At 42.1% G+C, this 26915-nt stretch overlaps 1 protein-coding gene across 5 annotated transcripts in view; it reads right to left on the bottom strand.

Annotated features, from left to right (window-relative positions):
• The window catches only part of ASPH (aspartate beta-hydroxylase), a 268977-nt gene that overhangs the window by 99775 nt on the left and 142287 nt on the right, over positions 1 to 26915 (bottom strand). For all 5 annotated transcript variants that reach the window (XM_057532092.1, XM_057532093.1, XM_057532090.1 and 2 more), the window contains 2 exons: positions 10222 to 10307; positions 3574 to 3660 (listed from right to left, as the gene is read on the bottom strand). In XM_057532092.1, coding sequence (XP_057388075.1) covers positions 3574 to 3660; positions 10222 to 10307 — 173 coding nt within the window. The remainder of the gene's footprint in view (positions 1 to 3573; positions 3661 to 10221; positions 10308 to 26915) is intronic.

Raw genomic sequence — 26915 nt, 5'->3', positions numbered from 1 at the left:
TGCGGCGAGCGGGGGCTACTCTTCGTTGTGGTGCGTGGGCTTCTCATTGCGGGGGCTTCTCTTGTTGCGGAGCACGGGCTCTAGGGCACGCGGGCTTCAGTATTTGTGGCATGCGGGCTTCAGGAGTTGTGGCTCGCGGGCTCTAGAGTGCAGGCTCAGTAGTTGTGGCGCACGGGCCTAGCTGCTCCGCGGCATGAGGGATCTTCCCGGACCAGGGCTCGAACCCGTGTGCCCTGCACTGGCAGGCGGATTCTCAACCACTGTGCCACCAGGGAAGCCCCAGTGCTACTTTAGAAATGATAGATACTGTAGTTTCTATTTAACTTAATGTTGCTGAATTTGAAAAATTTGTTGGGATATTCCAAAGTAATTGTTTAATCTGCTAACAAACAATGAAAAAGTCATCACCTACTCCTCCTTACAAAATCTGTCTTCTGTTGAACTTTTATTTTTAAAACTCCTATAAATTTAAGCTTTCTTTTAAATTATTCTATTAAAATTTAATTTACCATGCTTAAATTTTGCATTAATGTTAATATTGATAACACCTTGTAGCATAATAGTTTAGAGGTAAAAAATATTGCTGAGGCATAAATCTCAAATTCTGACTGTAAATAAGGGTATAAATACAGCAAGTGCCACGTGCAAAAAGTATTGCATTTATTTAGACTTTGGTACCCGCAATTAACATCACACATAAAGAAAAGTTCTAAAGCATGAAACATTTTTGCCATGATGAGCATTTGGCCCAATCATTATCCTTTCGAGTTAATATGTTTTTCCTTAATCAAATGACTGCCAGGACTAGTGGCAAAGCACATCACTTACTTGAATAGGCATGATCTTTTGGTAATAAATATATTCTCTTGCTTAATAGCAATACAATTTAGCAATTCTGGAGGATTACTGACCAAATGAATTTATAGAAATGATACAGTTGCTGTCTGCTAAACCTAGTCTGTATTGCACCATGGATAAAAGGAACTTCTTTGCATTAAATTTTCACAAATTTAATTTATTAAAACTGAATTAATACAAATTTAATTAATAAGTTTTTAAGGGGGAGATAGGAAGAATTTGAGCATCTGGATTTCGAGTGGCTGCCACCTTTAGTTCAGAGCAAAGCACACTCGTTTTATCTCCAGATGTGTTAGTTTCCGTGTGAGTGTCACCCACAAGTGACAGCATCGCCCCCTCCAAAGGGGTGTTGTCAGCTTCTCCTGGGTCTGGAAAATTTCTGCAGCTCTGCATCTGCCGTTTCCCAGCAGGGCTGACAGTCTCATCCCCCCAGGCGGGGCTGGAGGAGCTTTACTGCCTGACATTTGTACATCAGCCCTGGCTTTTACCCCGAGTTCCAGACTACATATCTCCGACGGTCTATCTGACACGCGCACTTGCGTCTCTAACAGGCATCACAGACTTCACAGGACCAAATGCGAATGCTTGATTTTGTACCTCCCCAAACCTGTTCTTCCACCAGTCTTCCTGGTCAGTACCTGGCACTATCCTTTCCTTAGATGGCTTAACCAAAAACCCTGAAGTCGGGAATTCCCTGGCGGTCCAGTGGTCAGGACTCCGCACTTCCGCTGCAGGGGGCCTGGTTTCCATCCTTGGTCTGGAACCCAGCAAGCTGCATGGCGCGGAAAACCTGAAGTCACCCTCGAGTCTGTTCTCTGACCCTTACATCTAATCCATCATCAAGACCTCTCAGCTCTGCCCTTGTCCACTGCTCCGTCTCCACGGCCACGACCACAGACTGAGCCAGCGCATCTTGAGGACACCTGCAATGGTCTCCTATTCTTCTGGCTTCTACTTGTGCCACCAGAATCCATTCTCCACCAAGCAACCAAAGCGATTGTTATTTAAAAAAGCAACCAGGCGGGCACACCCACCCACAAACCCTCCAAGGGCCCCCAGGGCACAGAGAATACAACCTGAGAGTCCCTGGTCCCGCCTGCCCCATGTCACCTCCTTCAGCACGCCCCTGCTCCTGTCCTTCTAATCAAGCCGAGGCTGACTCCCTGCATCACGGCCTTTGCCCCCGCTCTTCCCTCTGCCTGGACAGCTCCTTCCTCGACCTTGACATGTTTCAGCCACTTGTCACCTCCCTAGGGAGGCCTTTGCTGATCACCTTATTATCGTAAGTGTTGCTGTGTCACTCTCAATCACACCACCTACAAACAAAAAATCATAATAACATGTTCTTTATTCCATGACCTTCTTTTCTCTAGGGCATGTATTATCATGTAAGGTGTTCTAATACATTTGTTTTTAACCCTTCTAATATTCTTTAAATGTATATTTATTTATAAAGACTTTCAGGGTTTTGCTCAAAACCCTGGTTTTGCTTCCACCCTATCCAAAATTTCAACCCCCTCACACATCCTATGGCTGTGCTCTTCTTTATTTTTGTCTCTTGACAAAGTATCCAGTAGCAAGCAAGAGACTTTCTTCTATGTCTCATGCACTGTCTTCTCCATTACAATGAAAACACCATGTGCTTTGTTGATGGCTGTGCCTGCAGTGCCTAGAATAGGGCCTGCCACAGAGTGGCCTTTCACTCCAAAAAACTTGAGTAAGAAACTTTTAAAATATCTTCCATTGGAATATAAGCTCCACAAGGACACAGACCTCGAGAGTGTTCTTCATGATAAATCCCAGGACCTAAAACAGAATGTGGCCCACGGAGGGTTTCCCAGCTACAGAAGGACGTGGAAAAGCTTCATGCATTGAGGAGCTGGAAGATGGAGAAAGTCCAATAAGAAAGGAGAAGGTAGTGGTTAAGAATCCGCCTGCCAATGCGGGGGACATGGGTTCGAGCCCTGGTCCGGGAAGATCCCACATGCCGCGGAGCAACTAAGCCCGTGTGCTACAACTGAGCCTGTGCTCTAGAGCCCGAGAGCCACAACTACTGAAGCCCGTGTGCCACAACTACTAAAGCCCTCGAGCCTAGAGCCCGTGCTCCACAACAAGAGAAGCCACTGCAATGAGAAGCCCATGCAACCCAACGAAGACCCAATGCAGCCAAAAGTAAATAAATAAATTAATTTAAAAAAAAAAGAAAGGAGAAGGTGGGGAAGGAGCTGGGGAGAAGGTAAGGGGTAAGAAATAAGTCAGCTGACAGAAACTACACAGAGAACAAAGTCCATTCCACTTTATATTTTAAAAGTCTTTTCTAAGCACACTTTGCAACCTCTAGTGATAAAATGAGGTTCTTAAACCTCTAAGGAGACTGAAGTAAAAACTAGGTGGTGGGTCTAAATGGAACAAACGCGAGGGTGATGGGAAATCAGTGACATAAGTGTTATTCTTTATCTTCTTTTCAAAACTGGAGAGAAGCCAGATGGAGGGGGAGCAAAAAAAGTTACTAAATTCACGAGTACAAAATAGCAATAATTAATTGTCTTATTTAAAACTGCATTTCTTGCTTGAATTTATGTATATGCATGAGAAATTGATTCTGTATACAAGTTAGAAAGGAAAAATAAAATGCAAATACTGGGTTTGAAAATCCAATTATACAGAGCATAAGGACATCAAAACAGTGTCCTAAGTAGCAAGGTTTCAGCATACCTTTGCTTTCCCATATCGCGCTCCTGGACTCTGAGGGTACTTCTGAACTAGTTCTTCAAACACATGCATTGCTTCCTCAATTTTTCCCTGTTAGGAAGAGGCAATAATATACATACAATAAATTCAAATGCATAATGTTATTCAATATAGTTATTTAATATTCACCAAGTAATTTTGTCAAAATTTCCTGGACTCCTTTCTGAGTTTAAGACAATTTTATCCTAAGATTTTAAATAATTAACTGCATTATGACAAACAAAAAACTAGAAATGGACATAAATACACTTTATTTTTTAAAAGGCAGATACCTGGCAAATGATGTACTATGAGTCATTGTTAAAGAAATTGCACACACTACTATATGTAAGATAGATAACTAATAAGAACCTGCTGTATAGCACAGGGAACTCTACTCAATACTCTGTAATAGCCTCTATGGGAAAAGAATCTAAAAAGAAAAGAGTGGATACATGTATATGTATAGCTGATTCACTTTGCTGTACAGCAGAAACTAACACAACATTGTAAATCAACTCTACTCCAATAAAAATTTAAACAAGAAAAAAAAAGAAATTGCATTTTCTCTCTATATGTACAGTTCCCACATGCATTCTTAAAAAAGTTTAGGATTTCAGTTGGGGGAAGCATACTGCTAGCAGCTAGAATGCCTGGGGTCTGCAATGAGAAGGGCACAGTCGGCAGGGAATAAGCAAACAGGATGAAAGGGCCATCTGGCCACCGACGTTGTCACCCGTTGAACATCAGGGTTGATGCGGCTCACCTGGTTGCTGGGGCACCCGCTTCCTTGTCATGTGACCCCCCCTCCCCCCAAAGCCCACGCGGGCCCTTAAGAAGCTGGTCCAAGCGCCTGTGGTAGGTCTCTGACCACCACTGTGCAAGCGGAAATGGGGGGTGTGTAACAGGTAAGCTTGCTGAGGGTCTTGGCACGGGGGTGAGGCACCCTCTCCCCCTCTCAGTCCATCCACAAGGAGAAACACACATCTCCTGGTGTCTAATGGAAGGCAGCACATCAGAATATTGGAACCATGCGATGGAGATGGATTTTCTGAGTTGAACTTTACCACCACTTCAGCTGCCTATCAATCCGTACATCCATTCATTCCACGCATAAATGCAAGCTCACTGTGGTTTGTATGCTGTCACCCTCACTGAGTGAGTTTTCACAGCAACAGGGTTTACCCCTCAAACGTGGCTGGGCTCAGCAAACCATACAGCACTACCTGATGGTTACTGATACCTACTTCTTCACAACTTGACTAAACAGAGCCAGGCAATATCCATATTAAAGTTCCTTAAAATCATGGAAAAAGGAGATTTCTCATTCCCTGTCACATGCCCATCAGTGGCGCTGAGGGTCTGGGAGACAGTATATGCGCAGAGGAGTGGTCATGAGTGGAGGCTCCAGAGCCAGAGTGACTGGCTAGACCCTGGGCTCCCCCACTTAGGAGGCGTGTGACTCCTGACAAGTTGCTTACGACTTTGCCTTATATGCCTCATCTGTGACATGGGTACAATGAGGGTACTTGATCACTCTGTTGGGCTGCTGTGAAGGTCAAATCTGATAACATATATAAAATGCTTATAGCTGCTGCAGAGCGCATGGAAAGCAATGAAAAATGGTAGCTGTTATGATTATTACTTTCGTAGCGTGGGGAGGATGTGTGAGCCCACATGAAGACAATAAAGCGTGCCCCAGGTAAGTCTCTTATCTGATGGACACGTTAATGTGAAGAGAATGAGGACTTGAAGGCTGAGATAAGTCAAGTCAGGAACATATTCTCTAAGTTATATTTATGGTCAGAAATCATTGTATCGCTATTTAAAATATGCTGTGTCTCTCATGATATTAACTTTTTTAAAGGCTTTATTTTTTTAGAGCAGTTCTAGGTTTGCAGCAAAATTGAGAGGAAAGTATAGAGATTTCTCACATACCTCCTACCCCTACACGTGCACGGCCTCCCCCCATAATCAACATCCCTCAGCACAGTGGTACATTTGTTGTGACTGATGAACCTACAATGACACACTGAAATCACCCGAAGTCCATACTTTACGTTAGGGTTCACTCTTGGTGTTGTACATTCTATGGGTTTGGACAAATGTATAAGGACACGTATCCACTGTCCCCATAGTTTTGCATTTTCCAGAAAGTCATAAAGTTGGAATCATACAGTATGTAGCCTATTCAGATTGGCTTCTTTCACTCAGTAATATGAATTTAAGCTTCCTCCCTATCTTTTCATGGCTTGAGAGATCATTTCTGTTAGTGCTGAATCAGATTTCATTGTCTAGATGTACCCCAGTTTATCCATCCATTCACTTACTGAAGGACATCTCGGTTGCTTTCAGGTTTTGGCAATTATGAAAGCTGCTATGAACATCCATGTGCAGGTTTTTGTGAGAACCTAAGTTTTCAACTCCTTTGGATAAATACCAAGGAGCAAGATTTCTAGATTGTATGCTACGAGTATGCTTAGTTTTGTAAGAAACCACCAAACTGTCTTCCGAAGTGGCTGTAATATCGTGCATCACCACCAGCAATGAGTGAGAGTTCCTGTTGCTCCACATCCTCATCAGCATTTGGTGGTGTCAGTGTTCCAGGTTTTGGGCTTTCTAATAGGTGTGTAGTAATATCCATTTTGTTTTAAATTGCATTTCGTAACATATGAGGTGGAGTATCTTTTCATATGCTTATCTGCCACCTGAATATCTTCTGGGGTGAGTTGTCTTTTAAGGTCTTTGGCCCATTTTTAAATTGGGTTGTTTTTCTTATCATTGAATTTTACGAGTTTTTTGTATATTTTGGATAACAGTTTCTAAAACCACCATCTGATTTCTTCCATGAGTGATTGTAAGGGATGAAGAATTCATGTTAAATATCCTTCTCCGTGTGACTTTCTTCTAACTAACCCGTATGTGTTTCCTGAGGCTGCTGTAACAAATGACCACAAACTTTGTGGCTTAGGACAAGAGAAATTCATTCGCTCATGGTTCTGGAGAACAGAAGTCCGAAATCAGTTTCACTGGGGCTGAAATCCAGATGCGGGCAGGGCCGTTCTTTCTGCAGAGGCTCTAGGGGAGAATCTGCTCCTTGCCTCCCGACAGCATTTCTTGACATCACCCCAATCTCCACTTTGTCTTCACATTGCCTTCTCCTGTTTTGTCTGTATCAGAATTCCCTCTGCTTCTCTCTTATATGGAAACATGTGATTGAACTTTGGGTCCAACTTGATAACCCAGGATAATCCCCCATCTCAAGACCCTTAACTTAATCATATCTGCAAAGACCCTTTCTCCAAACACAGTAACATGTACAGGTTTCAGGGATTAGGACACAAGTATCTTTGGAGGGACTACTTTTAGCCTATCACATGACTTACACAACTTAAATTGCAAATATTGAGGCTATTTTTGTGAAAATCATGCTAAATGCACCATTTCCAGATTTAAACCAGAGGATTAACAATATTCATAACAAATCTGCGAAAGTATTTTTTCCAGCTTAACACTCCCTTAGTCGGCCATCAAGGTTATAAAAATAATGGAATACGTTGGCTCTGTCCTAGGCATCCTTTGGGTCCCTTAACACAGATGCTCTGTGCCTTTCCTAAGGGACCATCAGCCCTGCCCTCACCTCAGCTGTCTGGCAAAGTTAATGTGTTTGCTTTTAGTCTGAAGAAAATTTCCCTTCCCCAGGCTCTTGCTGGAGAATATAGCTCCTGATACTATTACACAATTCTTCTTAAAAAACTCAACCACACGATAGACTGCTCACGAAGAATTGCCTGAAAATCATCTGTTCCTCAACATAGCTTACATTTTATCCTAGGACCAAGACAGTTCACTGGAGAGACATGTACTTGCCTCACCCTCCCCCCCTCCCCCCCGCCCCCCCCACGCCCCTGTTTTGGCATGAGGCCAGCGGGCTGCGCTGAAGGACATTAAGACACACCCCACAGAGGTCACGTAGAACCCGCGGTGTGACATTAGGGAGGAGACTGTGCCTTCCATCACTGGGCCCTTTATGAAGATCTATGGCATAAGGTTCCTCTCTGGACTTGGTGCAGAACAGCTATTCTGAGGACTACTATCCATCTGACAGTGTGATCTACACCCCTTCCTTGCTCTGCCCGCAGTTTACTTCTTTCCCAGCCCCGTTTAGAGCCTGTGGTGTGAACTTCCGTGTGTCGCACTTACTCTGACTTTATTAAGTTTTCCCTTCTTTCTCTCTTTTTCTCCACTTACAATACAATAATAAAAACTGATTCCAGCAAATGAACAAATATTTCAGTGTATCATTTCAAATCCTTTTCTGGGGCATAAGGAGGAGTTTTGAGCAATAAATATTATTTTTAAAAATTGATGTTTAAAATATGATCCATGCATGTTTGCAGGAAAACTAAAGTGACCTCGTACTTTCATGTCACATAGTTTCTGAAACATGGGTGTGGCCTGAGACCAGGCCTCCTCTGGTCATTACTGCCTTATGGCCGTAGCAATCCCAGTGTAGTCGGTTGCATTATTTGAAACTACCAGCTATAAAAACAACCCTAAAAAACTTAATTATGCTGATGACTCAGGCAATAACATGGCTCCCTGCTGTTTCAGAAGGAAGAATTGCCTCTGTGGGCTCTTCTTCCTCCTTTATTTACCCTGTTATAGATCCACGGTGCTCCTTGAAGAAAGCATCATAATTTCTCCAAATAAGCGAGAACTGGAGAATACTCCATGGATTGTTCCAGCATTTTTATGTTTCACTGACTTATCTGCCCCTTGATAACTGAGCCCTTCTCTACTATTCATTATAATTACATAAAAATCCTTCTCTAAAGCTGTTCATTTGTGCTTTATCCCTAAAGTCACCTGTGAAATAGGCATCCATTTTCATTAAGGGCATGTAGCACAGAGAAAGTGGAGAATGCCAAACAAGGTGATAGAAAAAGAAGATTCCTGCTTCGTTTCTATTAAGAAATGCAAATTTTCAACAAATAGTAGATGGCTTCATTTTATAAAGTTAAACAAGATAGACACAGAAATCATTCGATGTTAATTTAGTGAACAAAGACTTTGTTGCAATATTCTTTGGAGTTACTACATTTGTATCAGCTGCTGACCAGGGTGAGCCAGGCTTTGGTTTGGGAACCTTGCCTAATGCTAGTTACAGATGTCGCCATGCTTGCTGGGACTTTTCCAATAAATGTGGGAGGAAGCACATTCTCCTCCCACTTCAGTGCCTAACTCAGGTGTTTTTATTGTTGTTGCTTACCTATAACAATCCCCTTATTCCTTTTTTTTTTTTTTCAGCTAATGTCTACCGATTAAAAACCACATTACAGGAAAACTAACAAGTATTAGTTTAAAATGCAAGTATAAATTCAAGTACAGAGTAGAGAAAGAAATTTTCATGAGAAACAACTACAGGCAGACCTCAGAGATCTTGCAGGTTTGGGTCCAGGCCACCACGATAAAGCGAATATCACAATAGAGTGAGTCACATGAATGTTTTGGTTTCCAGTGCATATAAAAGTTATGTTTACATTATATTGTAGTCTATTAAGTGTGCAATAGCATTATGTTAAGAAAAACAATGCACATACCTTATTTAAAAATACTTTATTGCTAAAAAAATGTTAATCATCATCTGAGCCTTCAGCGAGTCAAAATCTTTTTGCTGGTGGAGGGTTTGAAATTATTTCGAGAATTACCAAAATGTGACAGAGAGACCCGAAGCGAGCAAATGCTGTTGGAAAAATGGCACCAATAGACTTGTTTGATACAGGGCTGCCACAAACCCTCAATTTGTAAAAAACGCAATACCCATGAAGCACAATAAAGTGAAGCACAATAAAATGAGGTACGCCTGTAGATGATTAACGGAAGATGTCATTAAATACATATAATAAATATTTGGCCCAATAATTACATGAGTGTGATGGAGTTAAGAGAACAGATAACTTCAATCTAGTGGTAATTGACTTTTCAAAAACTGTAATATCCAGAAACAAATGCAAATAATATTTCAAATTAACTGATGACAAAGCAAAACATCAAACAGTCACCCTGGAAACTGGAGGTGCGTGAGGTTAACCCCAAGTGAGAAGAATCTTAAATCTAATATCATTTCACCTTAACAGTAACTATCCTAAGAGTATTGGACTAACCTATGTTTTCTTTTTGCATCGAGTTGCTTTAAAATGAAAACCCCTACTTGTATGGTACTTGACAGTACTGATGCTTCTTTTTTAATCTCTTGTCTCATTGCAAAAGACCAAGTAGGAAGTAGGAAGAGCACGTATTAGTCTCATTTTTTAAAATAAGGAAACGGAGGCTCAGAATGACTAAGTGATCTGCCCAAAGCCACACAAGGAGACTGTGATGGGAGGGGCTGCCACCCAAGTTGGCTGGCCTGACGGTAAAGTTCTATTTCTATTTGGCCATTACAGCTGCTGTTTTTCTTTTCATCTGATTCACTTTACGTGGAATGCTGAAGTGCCTGGGGAAAAATCCACTCTATTCAAAGGTTGTTTCTCTTACAGTTTTTTTAAAAAACAAATCAAGAGTAATGGCTGAGTTTATTTAACAAAGAAACCATCGCATGTTCCTGCGAAAAGCAAAACAACCACCTACCCGTTTACGGAGTTTCTCTGCAGCATCGAGTTCAGCTTTAATAGTCTTATCAAATTTATTTAATAGTTTAGGCTTCTTTTTCTTCACTGAAAGAAAAAAAGAGGTTTTTAATTTTTATTTTATGTTTTTGTCTAGAAATAGTTCTTGAGAATAGTGATTTACAAAAGTAGTAAGAAACCTAGCATTGGTCCTGAGCCTCTAACTGGAGAACCAAGCACAGTCCTGGCTCAGCTTCCCACGCGGCTCTCCCAACCCCCAGGATGACCCAGTCAGTAACTGCCAAACCACAGGGAGACGGCCAGGGCCCTTTTTCTCAAATGCTCGAAGGTGTTCTTGGGAGACTGGGTGCATTCTGGTATCCTGAAACTCTCAGGATAGTGACCTAATTTCTGGAATGAAAATGGTAGGTAAGATTTCTAAACTCTTTGGATCAACTCCTTGGCTAAACCCAAAAGACTGCTTACCACTGTCTTTGAACACACCCACAGTGTTTCTTGATCAGATAAAAGTAGGAAATTACTCTCAAGGGACTCAAGTGGGCAGGATTTCTTAGTCTAGGACTCAAGACCCTTCCATTGCATCCTGGACCTAAATTCCAGCATATGCCGTACTTTAGCCAGATGGGACCACCCCTCGTTCCCCAAATAAGCTTTCTGCCATTTCTGAGGCTACTTTCTCCAAGTAAAATGGCTTATTCCTTGTCAGTTGAAAATACGCCCCTCCTTCAACAACCAGCTCAAAACCACACTCGGTCCACATATCACTCACAGAAGTGCTCTGCTTTCTCTCTCTATCACACGACTGAAGTCCTCAGCACCATGCACATGTCTATTTTTTTTGTGTGGTTCTTCCCCCTATTATATGGGACTTTTATGTACTTATCTTGGTCCCGTTTCAAACCATAAGCCCCTGCAGAGTGGCAGCATGTCTTTGATGCAACCTGAATTTCCTCCTGCTGACTCAGCCTGAAGTCACGACCAGCAGGGGAGGGGCGGGGCCTGCGGAGTGGACCCAGAGCAGATAATCCTGTCTTAGGGCTCAGAGCATGACCAGGTGTGACCTTGAAGGGTAAGCTGGATGTTCCAGGTACAGAGAAATGAGAACAGTCAGAGGAGAACTTCCTTAATGTTCTGACATTAAACCAACACTTTCAGTTCCCTGTGCTCTGTCCCCAGGTGAAGGAGGAGGGGTTCTCCCGCCTAAGGTCACTCCCCGCCCTGCCCCACAGGTCCACACTCTGCTGTCTCCATCTCCTCCTCCGTAGGTCTCCTCACTCCGGCTTTCCTCTGAGCCCCTATCCACGTTTCACAGTGCTGAAGTCTCCACCATCCTAAAGCCAGCAAACCAACGAACCAGGACAAACCTCAGCCTCCCCCGCCTACTCGCCATCCTCTCCCCCCTCCCCTCCCTCGTGGCTCCCTTTCCACCCACAATGCTCTTGTCCTCACCCACCACAGGGGCAAAAGCGAGTCGTCCAGAAGGAAGGAGGCTCAGTGGTTAAGAGTCAGATGGCAGGGGCCTGAGTCCCAGCTCCGTGACCTAAGCCAAGCTGGTGGTAGACTTTTCCAACTCTCACTTCCTTAATCTATAACATGGGGTAGTGTTTTTGAGAATTAAATAATACTGCATGTGGGCAACTAGCACAGTGACCAACATACAGTAAGTGCTCCGTATCTGAGAGCTAATAATGCTTACGGCCATCTCTGCAAGCCCCCTTGTGCCTTTTTCTCCCGTCCAACCTGGCCCCCCTGCAGCATTGGACACGGCGGGCTCCTCCCTCCTTCCTGAAAGGGTCCCTCGCCTTGACTTCCGTGTTGCCCGCCCTCCTGGTTTTCCTCCTGTCTCCCCAGCATGTCGTGCTCATCAGGGTCAGTCTTCAGCCTCTAAAGGGCTTCCACGGTTTAATTTCCAAACTGAGCTACATATTAACTAGTTAATTTTCTCCTGAAATACAAAAATCATAAATCCAAGTGCCTATGGACACAGAGGCTTCAAGCTCAGATCCAAAGTGAAATTCGCTACTGCTCACAAATCTGTTCTGTCTCGGATTTGCCCTATTTCAGAGGATGGCGCTGTATTCGTCTGTTTCCAAATCACGAACCTGGTCAGTTTGTGACCAGGGCAAAGAAGAAGGAACTTGAGGAATTATCCAAAGACTGAAAGTAATCGCTACTATTTTTTTTAGCACTCACTGTGTGCCGGTCTCCAGGTCATATCTCCTTTTATTCTCAACCTCCTGGACATGGGGAACTTAACTTCACAGGTGTGGCCACTGAGGTTTCAAAGGGGTCAGTCCCTTGACACCTCCCGTATGGCTGTTAGCATGAATGATGCCATCTTGGGCCCTGACAGCTCCTCCCGTCCTTCCATTGACACTACCCAGGACCGTACTGTGCAGTGAATCACTTCTCTGTTGTCAGGGGCTTTAGAGTTAATAGATATTGTTTCATCATCATTAGGACCAGGTGGCCTCTATGCTCTGTTAGTCTCCAAACAATGATGAAGACCTTTGCTGGCATATTCCGGGCGCCCACAAGACTAATTACCCACTCATAAATCTTGACTTAGGAATACACGCCGCATTTCCAAGCACCCCATACCCCAGGTTAACTATCAAGTTGTCCCAGTGGCCATAGCCTCTGCGAATGCTTCCAGATCATTTTCTGCCCAATCCCACCCTGTGAGTAAGTTACCCTGTAATAAACTGATCCACGGATTACACGGGGCTTCCTGCCTCATTGTTCGGTCTCAAGATGCCTTCTCAGTTCAGTGGGCACTTTTTGTTCCGTCCGTCCTCCGACACCTCCCCTCTCCCATCTACATTTCCCACCTGAATGGTTTCCAAAAAGAGGGAAGTTTCCTAAGAATCTTAGCCTCCTGCCTCTCCCCACAGGGGAGGTGGTGTGACTTATCTGATCAGTGAGTTAGGGGGAAGCAACAAGCTTGTGTAGCTCAGTCCCACCCCTTCCCTTCCCCCAGGACGTGTACCACTAATGCGCTGAGCGGATGTCACATCCGGCAGGGAGGGGTCCCCACCCACCTGGCGGAACTAGGGCTGCTCTCCACAGCCTGGAGTGGGCGGGTATGTCCATTTCTGGGGTTCAAGATTATGAAACCTATTATTCCTGCTCATTTAAGTCCCATTCTTCAATTCGACTTTTATCAGTAATAAAGTTGACACTTTGATCACTTTTTTCATTTCATTCCTTGTATATAATATAGTTTCAATGTTTACTGGAGTAGAGTTGATTTACAATGTTGTGTTAGTTTCAGGTGTAGAGCAAAGTGAATTGGTTATACATATACATATATCCACTCTTTTTTTAGATTCTTTTCCCATATAGGCCATTACAGAGTATTGAGTAGAGTTCCCTGTGCTGTACAGTAGGTTCTTATTAGTTATCTATTTTATATATAGCAGTGTGTATGTGTCAATCCCAATCTCCCAATTTATCCCTTCACCCCTTCCCCCTTGGTAACCATAAGTTTGTTTTCTACATCTGTGACTCTACTTCTATTTTGTAAATAAGTTCATTTGTACCCTATTTTTAGATTCCACATATAAGTGATACCATATGGTATTTGTCTTTCTGTGTCTGACTTGCTTCACTCAGTATGACAATCTCTAGTTCCATCCATTTGCTGCAGATGGAATTATTTTGTTCTTTTTTATGGCTCAGTAATATTCCATTGTATATAACTCCTAGGCATATACCTGGAGAAAACCATAATTTGAAAAGATACGTGCACCCCAATGTTCATTGCAGCACTATTTACAATAGCCAGGACATGGAAGCAACCTAAATGTCCATTGACAGAGGAATGATAAAGAAGATGTGGTACATATATCATTCCTTATATATTTTAAAAAATTGGTATTCTCTTTTATTTATTCCACCTTTCTCTTCTCCTCCCCCCAAGCCCAAGGCCCCCTATTGTTGAAAAATATGTCTAACGCAGAGACTGAAAAAATAGTGACTAGTGGGCACATTCAACGGCATGCCATGATATGTTAGCATACGTGCTGAGGACATGGGAAATGAATCGACATTTGGCTGAGATGCGGATTTATAAATGGTGGAAGTTAGTGCCGTGTCACCCAGCACTGACTTATGTCTCTCAGTTGCTCGCTTTGGTTTTGCAGAAGTGTCTGTCAGCAGGACGACAGCAGGACCAGGAAAGCCTGGCGAGCACCTGAGCAGGGGGTTAACTGCCGGCATCAGCACTTTTCCCAAGCACATCTCCCATGTTCCACTGTTAAAGTTAACATGAGGTTTATTTACAAGGGGAAAAAAAAAACTATTGGCAGCTTAGGACATCCAAAATATATAGTTAACATTAAAATATGTTTGTTAAATAGCCATACTGTACTCAGTGTCAACATATTTCAGTATCATCACGAAAAAGAGAATATTAAAAATCTCAAAGCACTCATTACCAAGAGAAATTACTTTGTCCCATAAAATTTCTTTTCACACACCTTCCTATTTAATAGCTGCTAATACTGCTCCTCTCTTTGAAATTCAAGTTTATTCCTATCATGACTATTTTTATTTTTAAGTGTATAAAAAGCCTAAGGCAATTTTTCCAATTGTTAAAAAACACAGATCTGTTCCTTCTTCTTCTGGGGAAACATGTGGTCTTATTGCAGAAACAGGAGTGGGGTCTCCGGGCTCGTGAGAGGATGGAGCAAACTCTCTCAGGCTCTTTGGGCCTCAGTTTCTTCTACAAATGGTTCTCTTAAGGTCTCTTTGAACAAATCCTGCACTTCTAATTTTCAGTTGATTTAAATCATGTTAATAATCTTTCAAAGTAGACCTAGGAGTATTGCCATGGGTTGTGAATTTTGTTGAATTTGGATTTTTAAAAATGGTTTAGGAAGCAGATGTTTATGTTTTATAAAACTCTGAACTTTTCTTTTTGGTCACTGCCATTACAAGTATTTTGTCCTTTTCCAAAACCACAAAGAAAGAAAAAAAAGTGACCCGTTGCATTTCAAATCCTGAGTTCCCTTGCCGTGGTTGAAACATTAAGAGCAAATGAAATGGAAAAGAAGGGAAATAAAAGAATAATTAAAGGCATGAAAAAAGACTAACAATACACATGTAGATTATATAAAAATTAAATGTTGACTCCGTTTCCTCTCCACTTGGTCCATGGAAGAAGATGTTTTCATACCATGGTACATGAGGAGAAGTTGACCACCAATGCAAACAGACACAGAATCTTTGCATCTCTCTATGTCCCTACCACGCTCTGATGATGAGTGATGGAAGCTGCAAGGTCTGCCATAAAGTAGACAGAAAAGCAACTTTCCAGACCTGTCTCCCTGCTTCCAGTCTGTTCTCTCTCTACATTGTCCTCAGGATCTTCCTGAAACACAATCTGTCCATGTTACGCCGTTGCCATGGATCCCCCAAACACATAAAATAAAAACTAAACTCCTTTGCATGCCATCCTAGTAACCCTGCTCCTGGTTATCTGCCCGAGAGAAATGATGACACATGTCCACACAAAGACTCATATGCACGTATTCACTGAAGCACTGTAACAGCCACAGGTAGAAAAAATCCAAACGTCCATCAGCCGGTGGATGGACAGACAGTTTATGGCAGAGCCATACAACGAAATGCTACTCAGCCATAATATGAATACATGCAACAATGTGGATCCGTCTCAAATGCATTACGTTAGGTGAGAGAGGCCAAGTTCAAAAAGCTACTGACTGGATGATTCCCTTTACACAGCATTTTAGAAAAGGATAAACTGTTGGGAAAGAAAAACAGATCAGTGGTTTCAGAGGCTGGAGGTGGGAAAAGGGGTTGACTCCAAAGGGTACAAGAGAATTTTGAGATACAAAGTTCTAGATTTTAATTGTGGTGGAGAAATTGTAACTAGATGTCAATGCACATGTCAAAACCACACACCACAAAAGGTGGATTTTACCATATGTAAATTACACCTCAGTACTTGACTTGACAAAAAAGTCAAGAGGAAGGAAGACAAAAGGAAGAGGCAAGTCACATGATTCTCAATGAAGACTCTTGGGAATTCCGAGGAGGTCCAGTGGTTAGGACTCCGAGCTCTCACTGCGGAGGGCCAGGGCTCGATCCCTGGTCGGGGAACTAAGATCCTGCAAGCCGAGCAGCGCGGCCAAAAAAACAAACAAACAAAAAATAAAATCAATGAAGACTCTTAACATAGGTATGTCAGTATGAGAAGCATTTGGGCATAAAAACATCGTTCTTTCAAAAATAAAATTAAATCTGATTTTGAGCTCTCCCCCGCCAACCATGAACCTATCAGGAGGTAATTTGAACTTATTCAAATTCAACTATGCTTAAGAGGCTCCTCCCACAAATATAAGAAAAAAGGAAGAAAAATTCTCTCCTTATTTAATATCCCAGCTACCTTTTCTGCTCCTGTCTCTTTCTTATCATTCATTCAACCCTCCAAGCACCCTACTTTTTATTTTTATTTTTTTTTAAAAATTTGACTACTCCTGAAGTATAGGAAACCATTGCTGCTCTTCTGTGTGTGACTCTGTAAGCAGTGGAGGGGGCCCCGGGCTTTGGACTAAGACCCACATTTTTCATTGGTTCATTCATTCATTCAACTACTTGCTAAAAAGCCACCATGTTTCAAGGATTGTGCTAAGTGCTGGGGATTCAACAGAACATTCCTCAAGGAGGCTACAGTCTTACTGGGGAGAAAGCTGTAAATGGATAATGAATGCTTAGAGGAATGAGGGTAATTATAAGGGTGGGCCAGGAGTGGTGCTAATCTTTTTGGGAAGGTGGAGGGGAAGCTTTCTGGGGAAATCGAGGACTTAAGTATATACCCAGATAGAAGTAGCATTCCAGGCAGAGGAAAGAGTATTTATTTTGTAAATCAATCACAAGTTTGGGAAACTGTATTTTCACCATTAATTATTTTTCTTTATTTTTCTAAAAATCTCCTCCTGCTTGGATGCTATGGTTTGGTGCAATATATATGTTCTTGTTATGGGAATCCGGGCTTTCCAGAATTTTGGAAAGCTCACAGTGGTGGAGATATTGCTCAGGGACCCCGACCACTGACTTGCTTTCTCCCCACATATGGGTACGTGGCCTTAGTGACACTGAACCTGCTTTAAGAGCCAGAAGAGGCCTGAAATGCACGTTCAGGGAGTTTTCGTTTTGTAGAGAGAGGATGTACACCCCAACTGTAACAGGTGGCACAGCAAGAACGGGGCTTTTGAAAACATGCAAGACAAAGAGTGGACAGTTGTAGCCCCGCACCCCAGCCAGAGGCGGGATTCAAGATTCCCACGCTGAGGGCCAAACCACCTGCTCTGCCCGGGGCTGCCATCTGCTTTTGATACAACACTCTAAGCTGATTAAGGACCTTAAATTAACTTTACTGGGAGAAAGAGAGAGAGAAAATGAGAACTTCTCCCACCAACTCAAAACCTATCTGAAATGTTTTATTTAGTCAAGAAAAATACGTACATCTTGAAATAACCCTTTCACAGTTGTTTCCTGGAACCAGCTTTACTGCCTTTGACAAACTGGCTCCTAGTCACTCTATCTTCGCCTCCTGTTACTTACCTGTAAAGCAGTTTACATTTCCTTTACACAGACTCTCAAATTTCGCATGAACTTGTGACACTTCCGTGACTTTTCTCATGGTGTTTTTTTTTGGTGGTGGTTGGGTGTGGGAGCTTGGAAAACCCTTCCTTCTATTTCTACCAAAGAATACTCTCTTTCAACCTTCAAGACCTAGTTTAAATGCTATTTCCTCTATCAAGTCATCTAAAGACATCCTCGTGAAAAAAAACAACAACAAAACTTTCTCCTCTGTGCTCATACAACACTTTGCTTCTAGAAATAGCAAAGTTTCAGGCTGTGTTTAAGTTGGCCATGTGGTTATATATGATGTACACTCTCTTCCCCACGCCACCCCCCATACTGTTGGAGTGTTAATTTTTGTGAGGAAAGAACTGTGTCTTCCTCATAATTTATTTCCAGCACAGCACATGGTCTGTCCCATAAAAAGTCTTCAATAAATGTTTCTGAATGTATATAAATACATGCAAGCACGAATGAACCAGAATATTCCATGAAATCTTGCCATGTGCTACAACATGGATGGACCTAGAGGGTGTTATACTAAGTGAAATAAGTCAGACACAGAAGGACAAATACTGCATGATTTCACTTATATATGGAATCTGAAAAACAAAACAAATGAACAAACAAAATAAGACAGAAACAGACTCACAGATACAGAGAACAAACTGGTGGTCGCCAGAGGGGAGGGAGTTAGGGGGTGGCTGAAAAAGGGGAAGAGGATTAAGAGGACAAACTTCCATCTATAAAATAAATAAGTAACAGGGATGGAATGTCACATAGGGAATACAGTCAATAATATTGCAACAACTTTGTATGGTGACAGATGGTAACTGAACTTATCATGGTGATCATTTCATAATGTATAAAAAATATCAAATCACTATGTTGTACACCTGAAAGTAATATTAAATGTTAATTATAACTCAATTAAAAAAAAAGATATTCCAGACGGGGATATCCACGTCAATTTGTAACTCAGGCGTATCAGTTGTTTAAAAAACAATAAGAAAATTGTAAGCACCCAAGATAGAGAATGAATTGAGAATGAGAATAGCGTGCTTTATAAAGAAGGTCTAGGGGGGAGGAGAGAAGATGGCGGAAGAGTAAGACGCGGAGATCACCTTCCTTCCCACAGATACAGTAGAAATACATCTACATGTGGAACTGCTCCTACAGAACACCCACTGAACGCTGGCAGAAAACGTCAGACCTCCCAAAAGGCAAGAAACTCCCCACGTACTTGGGTAGGGCAAAAGAAAAAAGAAATAACAGAGACAAAAGAATAGGGACGGGACCTGCACCTCTGGGAGGGAGCTGTGAAGGAGGAAAGGTTTCCACACACTAGGAGCCCCTTCGCGGGCGGAGACTGCGGGTGGCGGTGGGGGGGGAAGCTTTGGAGCCACGGAGGAGAGCGCAGCCACAGGGGTGCGGAGGGCAAAGCGGAGAGATTCCCGCATGGAGGCTCGGCGCCGAGCAGCACTCACCAGCCCGCGAGGCTTGTCTGCTCACCCGCCGGGGCGGGCGGGGCTGGGAGCTGAGGCTCGGGCTTCGGCCTGATCGCAGGGAGAGGACTGGGGTTGGCGGCGTGAACACAGCCTGAAGGGGTTAGCGCACCACAGCTAGCCGGGAGGGAGTCCGGGAAAAGGTCTGCAGCTGCCGAAGAGGCAAGAGACTTTTTCTTCCCTCTGTGTTTCCTGGTGCGCGAGGAGAGGGGATTCAGAGCGCTGCCTAAATGAACTTCAGAGACTGGCGTGAGCCGCGGCGATCAGCGCGGACCCCAGAGACGGGCGTGAGACGCTGGGGCTGCTGCTGCCGCCTCCAAAAAGCCTGTGTGTGAGCACAGGTCACTCTCCACACCGCCCCTCCCGGGAGCCGGTGCAGCCCGCCACGGCCAGGGTCCCGGGATCCAGGGACAACATCCCCGGGAGAACGCACGGTGCGCCTCAGGCTGCTGCAACGTCACGACGCCTCTGCCGCCGCAGGCTCGCTCCGCCTCATCCGTACCGCTCCCTCCCCGCGGCCTGGGTGAGCCAGAGCCCCCGAAGCAGCTGCTCCTTTAACCCCATCCTGTCTGGGCGGGAACAGACGCCCTCAGGCGACCTACACGCAGAGGCGGGTCCAAATCCAAAGCTGAACCCCGGGAGCTGTGCGAACAGGGAAGAGAAGGGGAAATCTCTCCCAGCAGCCTCAGAAGCAGCGGATTAAAACTCCACAAACAACGTGACGTGCCTGCATCTGCTGAATACCTGAATAGACAACGAATCATCCCAAATCCAGGAGGTGGACTTTGAGAGCAGGAGATATTAATCTTTCCCCTTTTCCTTTTTTTTGTGAGTGTATATGTATATGCTTCTGGGTGAGATTTTGTCTGTATAGCTTTGCTTTACAATAGCTTTATTTTACTTCACTATATTATAGCCTCTTTCTTTCTTTCTTTCTTTCTATTTTTTCTCCCTTTTACTGTGAGCCGTGTGGACGAAAGGCTCTTGGTGCTCCAGCCAGGCATCAGGGCCGTGCCTCTGAGGTGGGAGAGCCAACTTCAGAACACTGGTCCACAAGAGACCTCCCAGCTCCACGTAATACCAAACGGCAAAAATCTCCCAGAGATCTCCATCTCAACATCAAGACCCAGCTTCACTCAACGACCAGCAAGCTACAGTGCTGGACACCCTATGCCAAACAACTAGCTAGACAGGAACACAACCCCATCCATTAGCAGAGAGGCTGCCTAAAATCAAAATAAGGCCACAGACACCCCAAAATACACCAACAGACGTGGACGTGCCCACCAGAAAGACAAGATCTAGCCTCATCCACCAGAACTCAGGCACTAGTTCCCTCCACCAGGAAGCCTACACAACGCACTGAACCAACCTTAGCCGCTGGGGACAGATACCAAAAACAACGGGAACTACGAACCTGCAGCCTGTGAAAAGGAGACCCCAAACACAGTAAGATAAGCAAAATGAGACGACAGAAAAACACACAGCAGATGAAGGAGCAGGGTCAAAACACGCCGGACTTAACAAATGAAGAGGAAATAGGTAGTCTACCTGAAAAAGAATTCAGAATAATGATAGTAAGGATGATCCAAAATCTTGGAAATAGAATAGACAAAATGCAAGAAACATTTAACAAGGATGTAGAAGAACTAAAGAGGAACCAAGCAATGATGAAAAACACAATAAATGAAATTAAAAATACTCTAGATGGGATCAATAGTAGAATAACTGAGGCAGAAGAAAGGATAAGTGACCTGGAAGATAAAATGGTGGAAATAACTACTACAGAGCAGGATAAAGAAAAAAGAATGAAAAGAACTGAGGACAGTCTCAGGGACCTCTGGGACAACATTAAACGCACCAACATTCGAATTATAGGGGTCCCAGAAGAAGAAGAGAAAAAGAAAGGGACTGAGAAAATATTTGAAGAGATTATAGTTGAAAACTTCCCTAATATGGGAAAGGAAATAGTTAATCAAGTCCTGGAAGCACAGAGAGTCCCATACAGGATAAACCCAAGGAGAAACACGCCAAGACACATATTAATCGAACTGTCAAAAATTAAATATAAGGAAAACATATTAAAGGCAGCAAGGGAAAAAAAACAAATAACACACAAGGGAATCCCCATAAGGTTAACATCTGATCTATCAGCAGAAACTCTGCAAGCCAGAAGGGAGTGGCAGAATATACTTAAAGTGATGAAGGAGAAAAACCTACAACCAAGATTACTCTACCCAGCAAGGATCTCATTCAGATTCGATGGAGAAATTAAAACCTTTACAGACAAGCAAAAGCTGAGAGAGTTCAGCACCACCAAACCAGCTTTACAACAAATGCTAAAGGAACTTCTCTAGGCAAGAAACACAAGACAAGGAAAACACCGACAATAACAAACCCTAAACATTTAAGAAAATGGGAATAGGAACATACATATCGATAATTACCTTGAATGTAAATGGATTAAATGCTCCCACCAAAAGACACAGGCTGGCTGAATGGATACAAAAACAAGACCCATATATATGCTGTCTACAAGAGACCCACTTCAGACCTAGAGACACATACAGACTGAAAGTGAGGGGATGGAAAAAGATATTCCATGCAAATGGAAATCAAAAGAAAGCTGGAGTAGCAATTCTCATATCAGACAAAATAGACTTTAAAATAAAGACTATTACAAGAGACAAAGAAGGACACTATATAATGATCAAGGGATCGATCCAAGAGGAAGGTATAACAATTGTAAATATTTATGCACCCAACATAGGAGCACCTCAATACATAAGGCAAATACTAACAGCCATAAAAGGGGAAATCGACAGCAACACAATCATAGTAGGGGACTTTAACACCCCACTTTCACCAATGGACAGATCATCCAAAATGAAAATAAATAAGGAAACACAAGCTTTAAATGATACATTAAACAAGATGGACTTAATTGATATTTATAGGACATTCCACCCAAAAACAACAGAATACACATTTTTCTCAAGTGCTCATGGAACATTCTCCAGGATAGATCATATCTTGGGTCACAAATCAAGCCTTGGTAAATTTAAGAAAATTGAAATCGTATCAAGTATCTTTTCTGACCACAACGCTATGAGACTAGATATCAATTACAGGAAAAGATCTGTAAAAAATACAAACACATGGAGGCTACACAATACATTACTTAATAACGAAGTGATTACTGAAGAAATCAAAGGGGAAATCAAAAAATACCTAGAAACAAATGACAATGGAGATACGACGACCCAAAACCTATGGGACGCAGCAAAAGCAGTGCTAAGAGGGAAGTTTATAGCAATACAAGCCTACCTCAAGAAACAGGAAACATCTCGAATAAACAACCTAACCTTGCACCTAAAGCAATTAGAGAAAGAAGAACAAAAAAACCCCAAAGCCAGCAGAAGGAAAGAAATTATAAAGATCAGGTCAGAAATAAATGAAAAAGAAATGAAGGAAACAATAGCAAAAATCAATGAAACTAAAAGCTGGTTCTTTGAGAAGATAAACAAAACTGATAAACCATTAGCCAGACTCATCAAGAGAAAAAGGGAGAAGACTCAGATCAATAGAATTAGAAATGAAAAAGGAGAAGTAACCACTGACACTGCAGAAATACAAAAGATCATGAGAGATTACTACAAGCAACTCTATGCCAATAAAATGGACAACCTGGAAGAAATGGACAGATTCTTAGAAATGCACAAACTGCCGAGACTGAACCAGGAAGAAATAGAAAATATGAACAGACCAATCACAAGCACTGAAATTGAAACTGTGATTAAAAATCTTCCAACAAACAAAAGCCCAGGACCAGATGGCTTCACAGGTGAATTCTATCAAACATTTAGAGAAGAGCTAACACCTATCCTTCTCAAACTCTTCCAAAATATTGCAGAGGGAGGAACACTCCCAAACTCATTCTACGAGGCCACCATCACCCTGATACCAAAACCAGACCAAGATGTCACAAAGAAAGAAAACTACAGGCCAATATCACTGATGAACATAGATGCAAAAATCCTCAACAAAATACTAGCAAACAGAATCCAACAGCACATTAAAAGGATCATACACCATGATCAAGTGGGGTTTATCCCAGGAATGCAAGGATTCTTCAATATACGCAAATCAATCAATGTGATACACCATATTAACAAATTGAAGGAGAAAAACCATATGATCATCTCAATAGATGCAGAGAAAGCTTTTGACAAAATTCAACACCCATTTATGATAAAAGCCCTGCAGAAAGTAGGCATAGAGGGAACTTTCCTCAACATAATAAAGGCCATATATGACAAACCCACAGCCAACATTGTCCACAATGGTGAAAAACTGAAACCATTTCCACTAAGATCAGGAACAAGACAAGGTTGCCCACTCTCACCACTATTATTCAACATAGTTTTGGAAGTGTTAGCCACAGCAATCAGAGAAGAAAAAGAAATAAAAGGAATCCAAATCGGAAAAGAAGAAGTAAAGCTGTCACTATTTGCAGATGACATGATACTATACATAGAGAATCCTAAAGATGCTACCAGAAAACTCCTAGAGCTAATCAATGAATTTGGTAAAGTAGCAGGATACAAAATTAATGCACAGAAATCTCTAGCATTTCTATACACTAACGACGAAAAATCTGAAAGTGAAATTAAGAAAACACTCCCATTTACCATTGCAACAAAAAGAATAAAATATCTAGGAATAAACCTACCTAAGGAGACAAAAGACCTGTATGCAGAAAATTATAAGACACTGATGAAAGAAATTAAAGATGATACAAATAGATGGAGAGATATACCATGTTCCTGGATTGGAAGAATCAACATTGTGAAAATGACTCTACTACCCAAAGCAATCTACAGATTCAATGCAATCCCTATCAAACTACCACTGGCATTCTTCACAGAACTAGAACAAAAAATTTCACAATTTGTATGGAAACACAAAAGACCCCGAATAGCCAAAGCAATCTTGAGAACGAAAAATGGAGCTGGGGGAATCAGGCTCCCAGACTTCAGACTATATTACAAAGCTTCAGTAATCAAGACAGTTTGGTACTGGCACAAAAACAGAAATATAGATCAATGGAACAGGATAGAAAGCCCAGAGATAAACCCACACACATATGGTCAACTTATCTTTGATAAAGGAGGCAAGCATACACAGTGGAGAAAAGACAGCCTCTTCAATAAGTGGTGCTGGGAAAATTGGACAGATACATGTAAAAGTATGAAATTAGAACACTCCCTGACACCATGCACAAAAATAAACTCAAAATGGATTAAAGACCTAAGTGTAAGGGCAGACACTATCAAACTCTTAGAGGAAAACATAGGCAGAACACTCTATGACATACATCACAGCAAGATTCTTTTTGACCCAGCTCCCAGAGAAATGGAAATAAGAACACAAATAAACAAATGGGACCTAATGAAACTTAAAAGCTTTTGCACAGCAAAGGAAACCATAAACAAGACCAAAAGACAACCCTCAGAATGGGAGAAAATATTTGCAAATGAAGCAACTGACAAAGGATTCATCTCCAAGATTTACAAGCAGCTCATGCAGCTCAATAACAAAAAAACGAACAACCCAATCCAAAAATGGGCAGAAGACCTAAATAGACATTTCTCCAAAGAAGATATACAGATGGCCTACAGACACATGAAAGAATGCTCAACATCATTAATCATTAGAGAAATGCAAATCAAAACTACAATGAGATATCATCTCACACCGGTCAGAATGGCCATCATCAAAAAATCTAGAAACAATAAATGCTGGAGAGGGTGTGGAGGAAAGGGAACACTCTTGCACTGTTGGTGGGAATGTAAATTGATACAGCCACTATGGAGAACAGTATGGAGGTTCCTTAAAAAACTACAAATAGAACTACCATACGACCCAGCAATCCCACTACTGGGCATATACCCTGAGAAAACCATAGGTCAAAAAGAGTCATGTACCAAAATGTTCATTGCAGCTCTATTTACAATAGCCAGGACATGGAAGCAACCTAAATGTCCATCGACAGATGAATGGATAAAGAAGATGTGGCACATATATACAATGGAATATTACTCAGCCATAAAAAGAAATGAAATGGAGGTATTTGTAATGAGGTGGATGGAGTTAGAGTCTGTCATACAGAGTGAAGTAAGTCAGAAAGAGAAAAACAAATACAGTATGCTAACACATATATATGGAATCTAAGGGGAAAAAAAAAAAAAAAAGGCCATGAAGAACCTAGTGGCAAGACGGGAATAAAGACACAGACCTACTAGAGAATGGACTTGAGGATATGGGGAGGGGGTGGGGTGAGATGTGACAGGGTAAGAGAGTGTCATGGACATATATACACTACCAAATGTAAAATAGATAACTAGTGGGAAGCAGCCGCATAGCACAGGGAGATCAGCTCGGTGGTTTGTGACCACCTAGAGGGGTGGGATGGGGAGGGTGGGAGGGAGGGAGATGCAAAAGGGAAGAGAAATGGGAACATATTGTATATGTATAACTGATTCACTTTGTTATAAAGCAGAAGCTAACACACCATTGTAAGGCAATTATACTTCAATAAAGATGTTTAAAAAAAAAAAAAAAAAGAAGGTCTAGTCCAAAAAGTGTCAACAGACAACAAAAGAGGGGACGGAGGAGGAAGGTAAGAGAAAGACACAAGGTAAGTGTGAGACAAACCCCACTGAAGATTTTATAGAGAACACCGATATTTATTTCTTATTCCATTCTAGTTTTTCCATATATTTAGAATTTAGAACACAATGGCAGAATGTTAGACACAACTAACCAGTAAGTTCTTGGACTGCAAAGTTTAGCTGATTTTAGTAGAACATAAAAACTACACTAAGCAGCTTGCTTTTTATGTTCTGAGTCTCTGCTTAATGCCCTGTCAAACTATTTGCTGATAATAATAGTTGACATTCATTGATCACATACCCTGCTAGACATGTGCCACTCACCCAGGCTGCACAAATTGTCAACAGTAGGAGCCAAGACTGGAGCTGGGGGTTGTCTTGACTCCAGTGTCTATGCTTTTGACAACATTTTGTTGTATACCTGGCATCTGGCCCAAAAGTTCAGAAACCAGGGTGTTCCTGCATGTTTGGAGAGTGATGACAGAGTGGAATTAAGTATTAGTATAAGTATTATGTTGTGTAAGGAAGTAGCTGAACTTTGTACTACTTGTCTCAGAGGATAAAGGGAGTTAAATAATCACAGTGATTTCCCTTCATTTTGTGTCTCAAAGACCCAGCGTGTACACATTACACAGAGACACCTGGCTCAGCAGGAAGGTCACAGGGTATGGAGTCTGGAGGCCAGGGTGTGAGCCCCACTTCTGCCTTTCTTAGGTGACTTGCTTAGTGTCACTTCCATGAAACAGGAATAATGTCTGACCCCTACCTACCAACCATAAAGGAACATAAAATATCATGTAAATATTAATCATGACTTCCATCTATAATACCTTATTTTCATTTCCTTTAAAATTCTGCTCTTTAATTAAATGGGAGATATGTATGACCTACCTTATTAGTAAATG

Source organism: Balaenoptera acutorostrata, chromosome 17 (genome assembly GCF_949987535.1).
Source record: "Balaenoptera acutorostrata chromosome 17, mBalAcu1.1, whole genome shotgun sequence".
Lineage (NCBI taxonomy): Eukaryota > Metazoa > Chordata > Mammalia > Artiodactyla > Balaenopteridae > Balaenoptera > Balaenoptera acutorostrata.
This window is presented reverse-complemented; position numbering and strand designations above follow the sequence as displayed.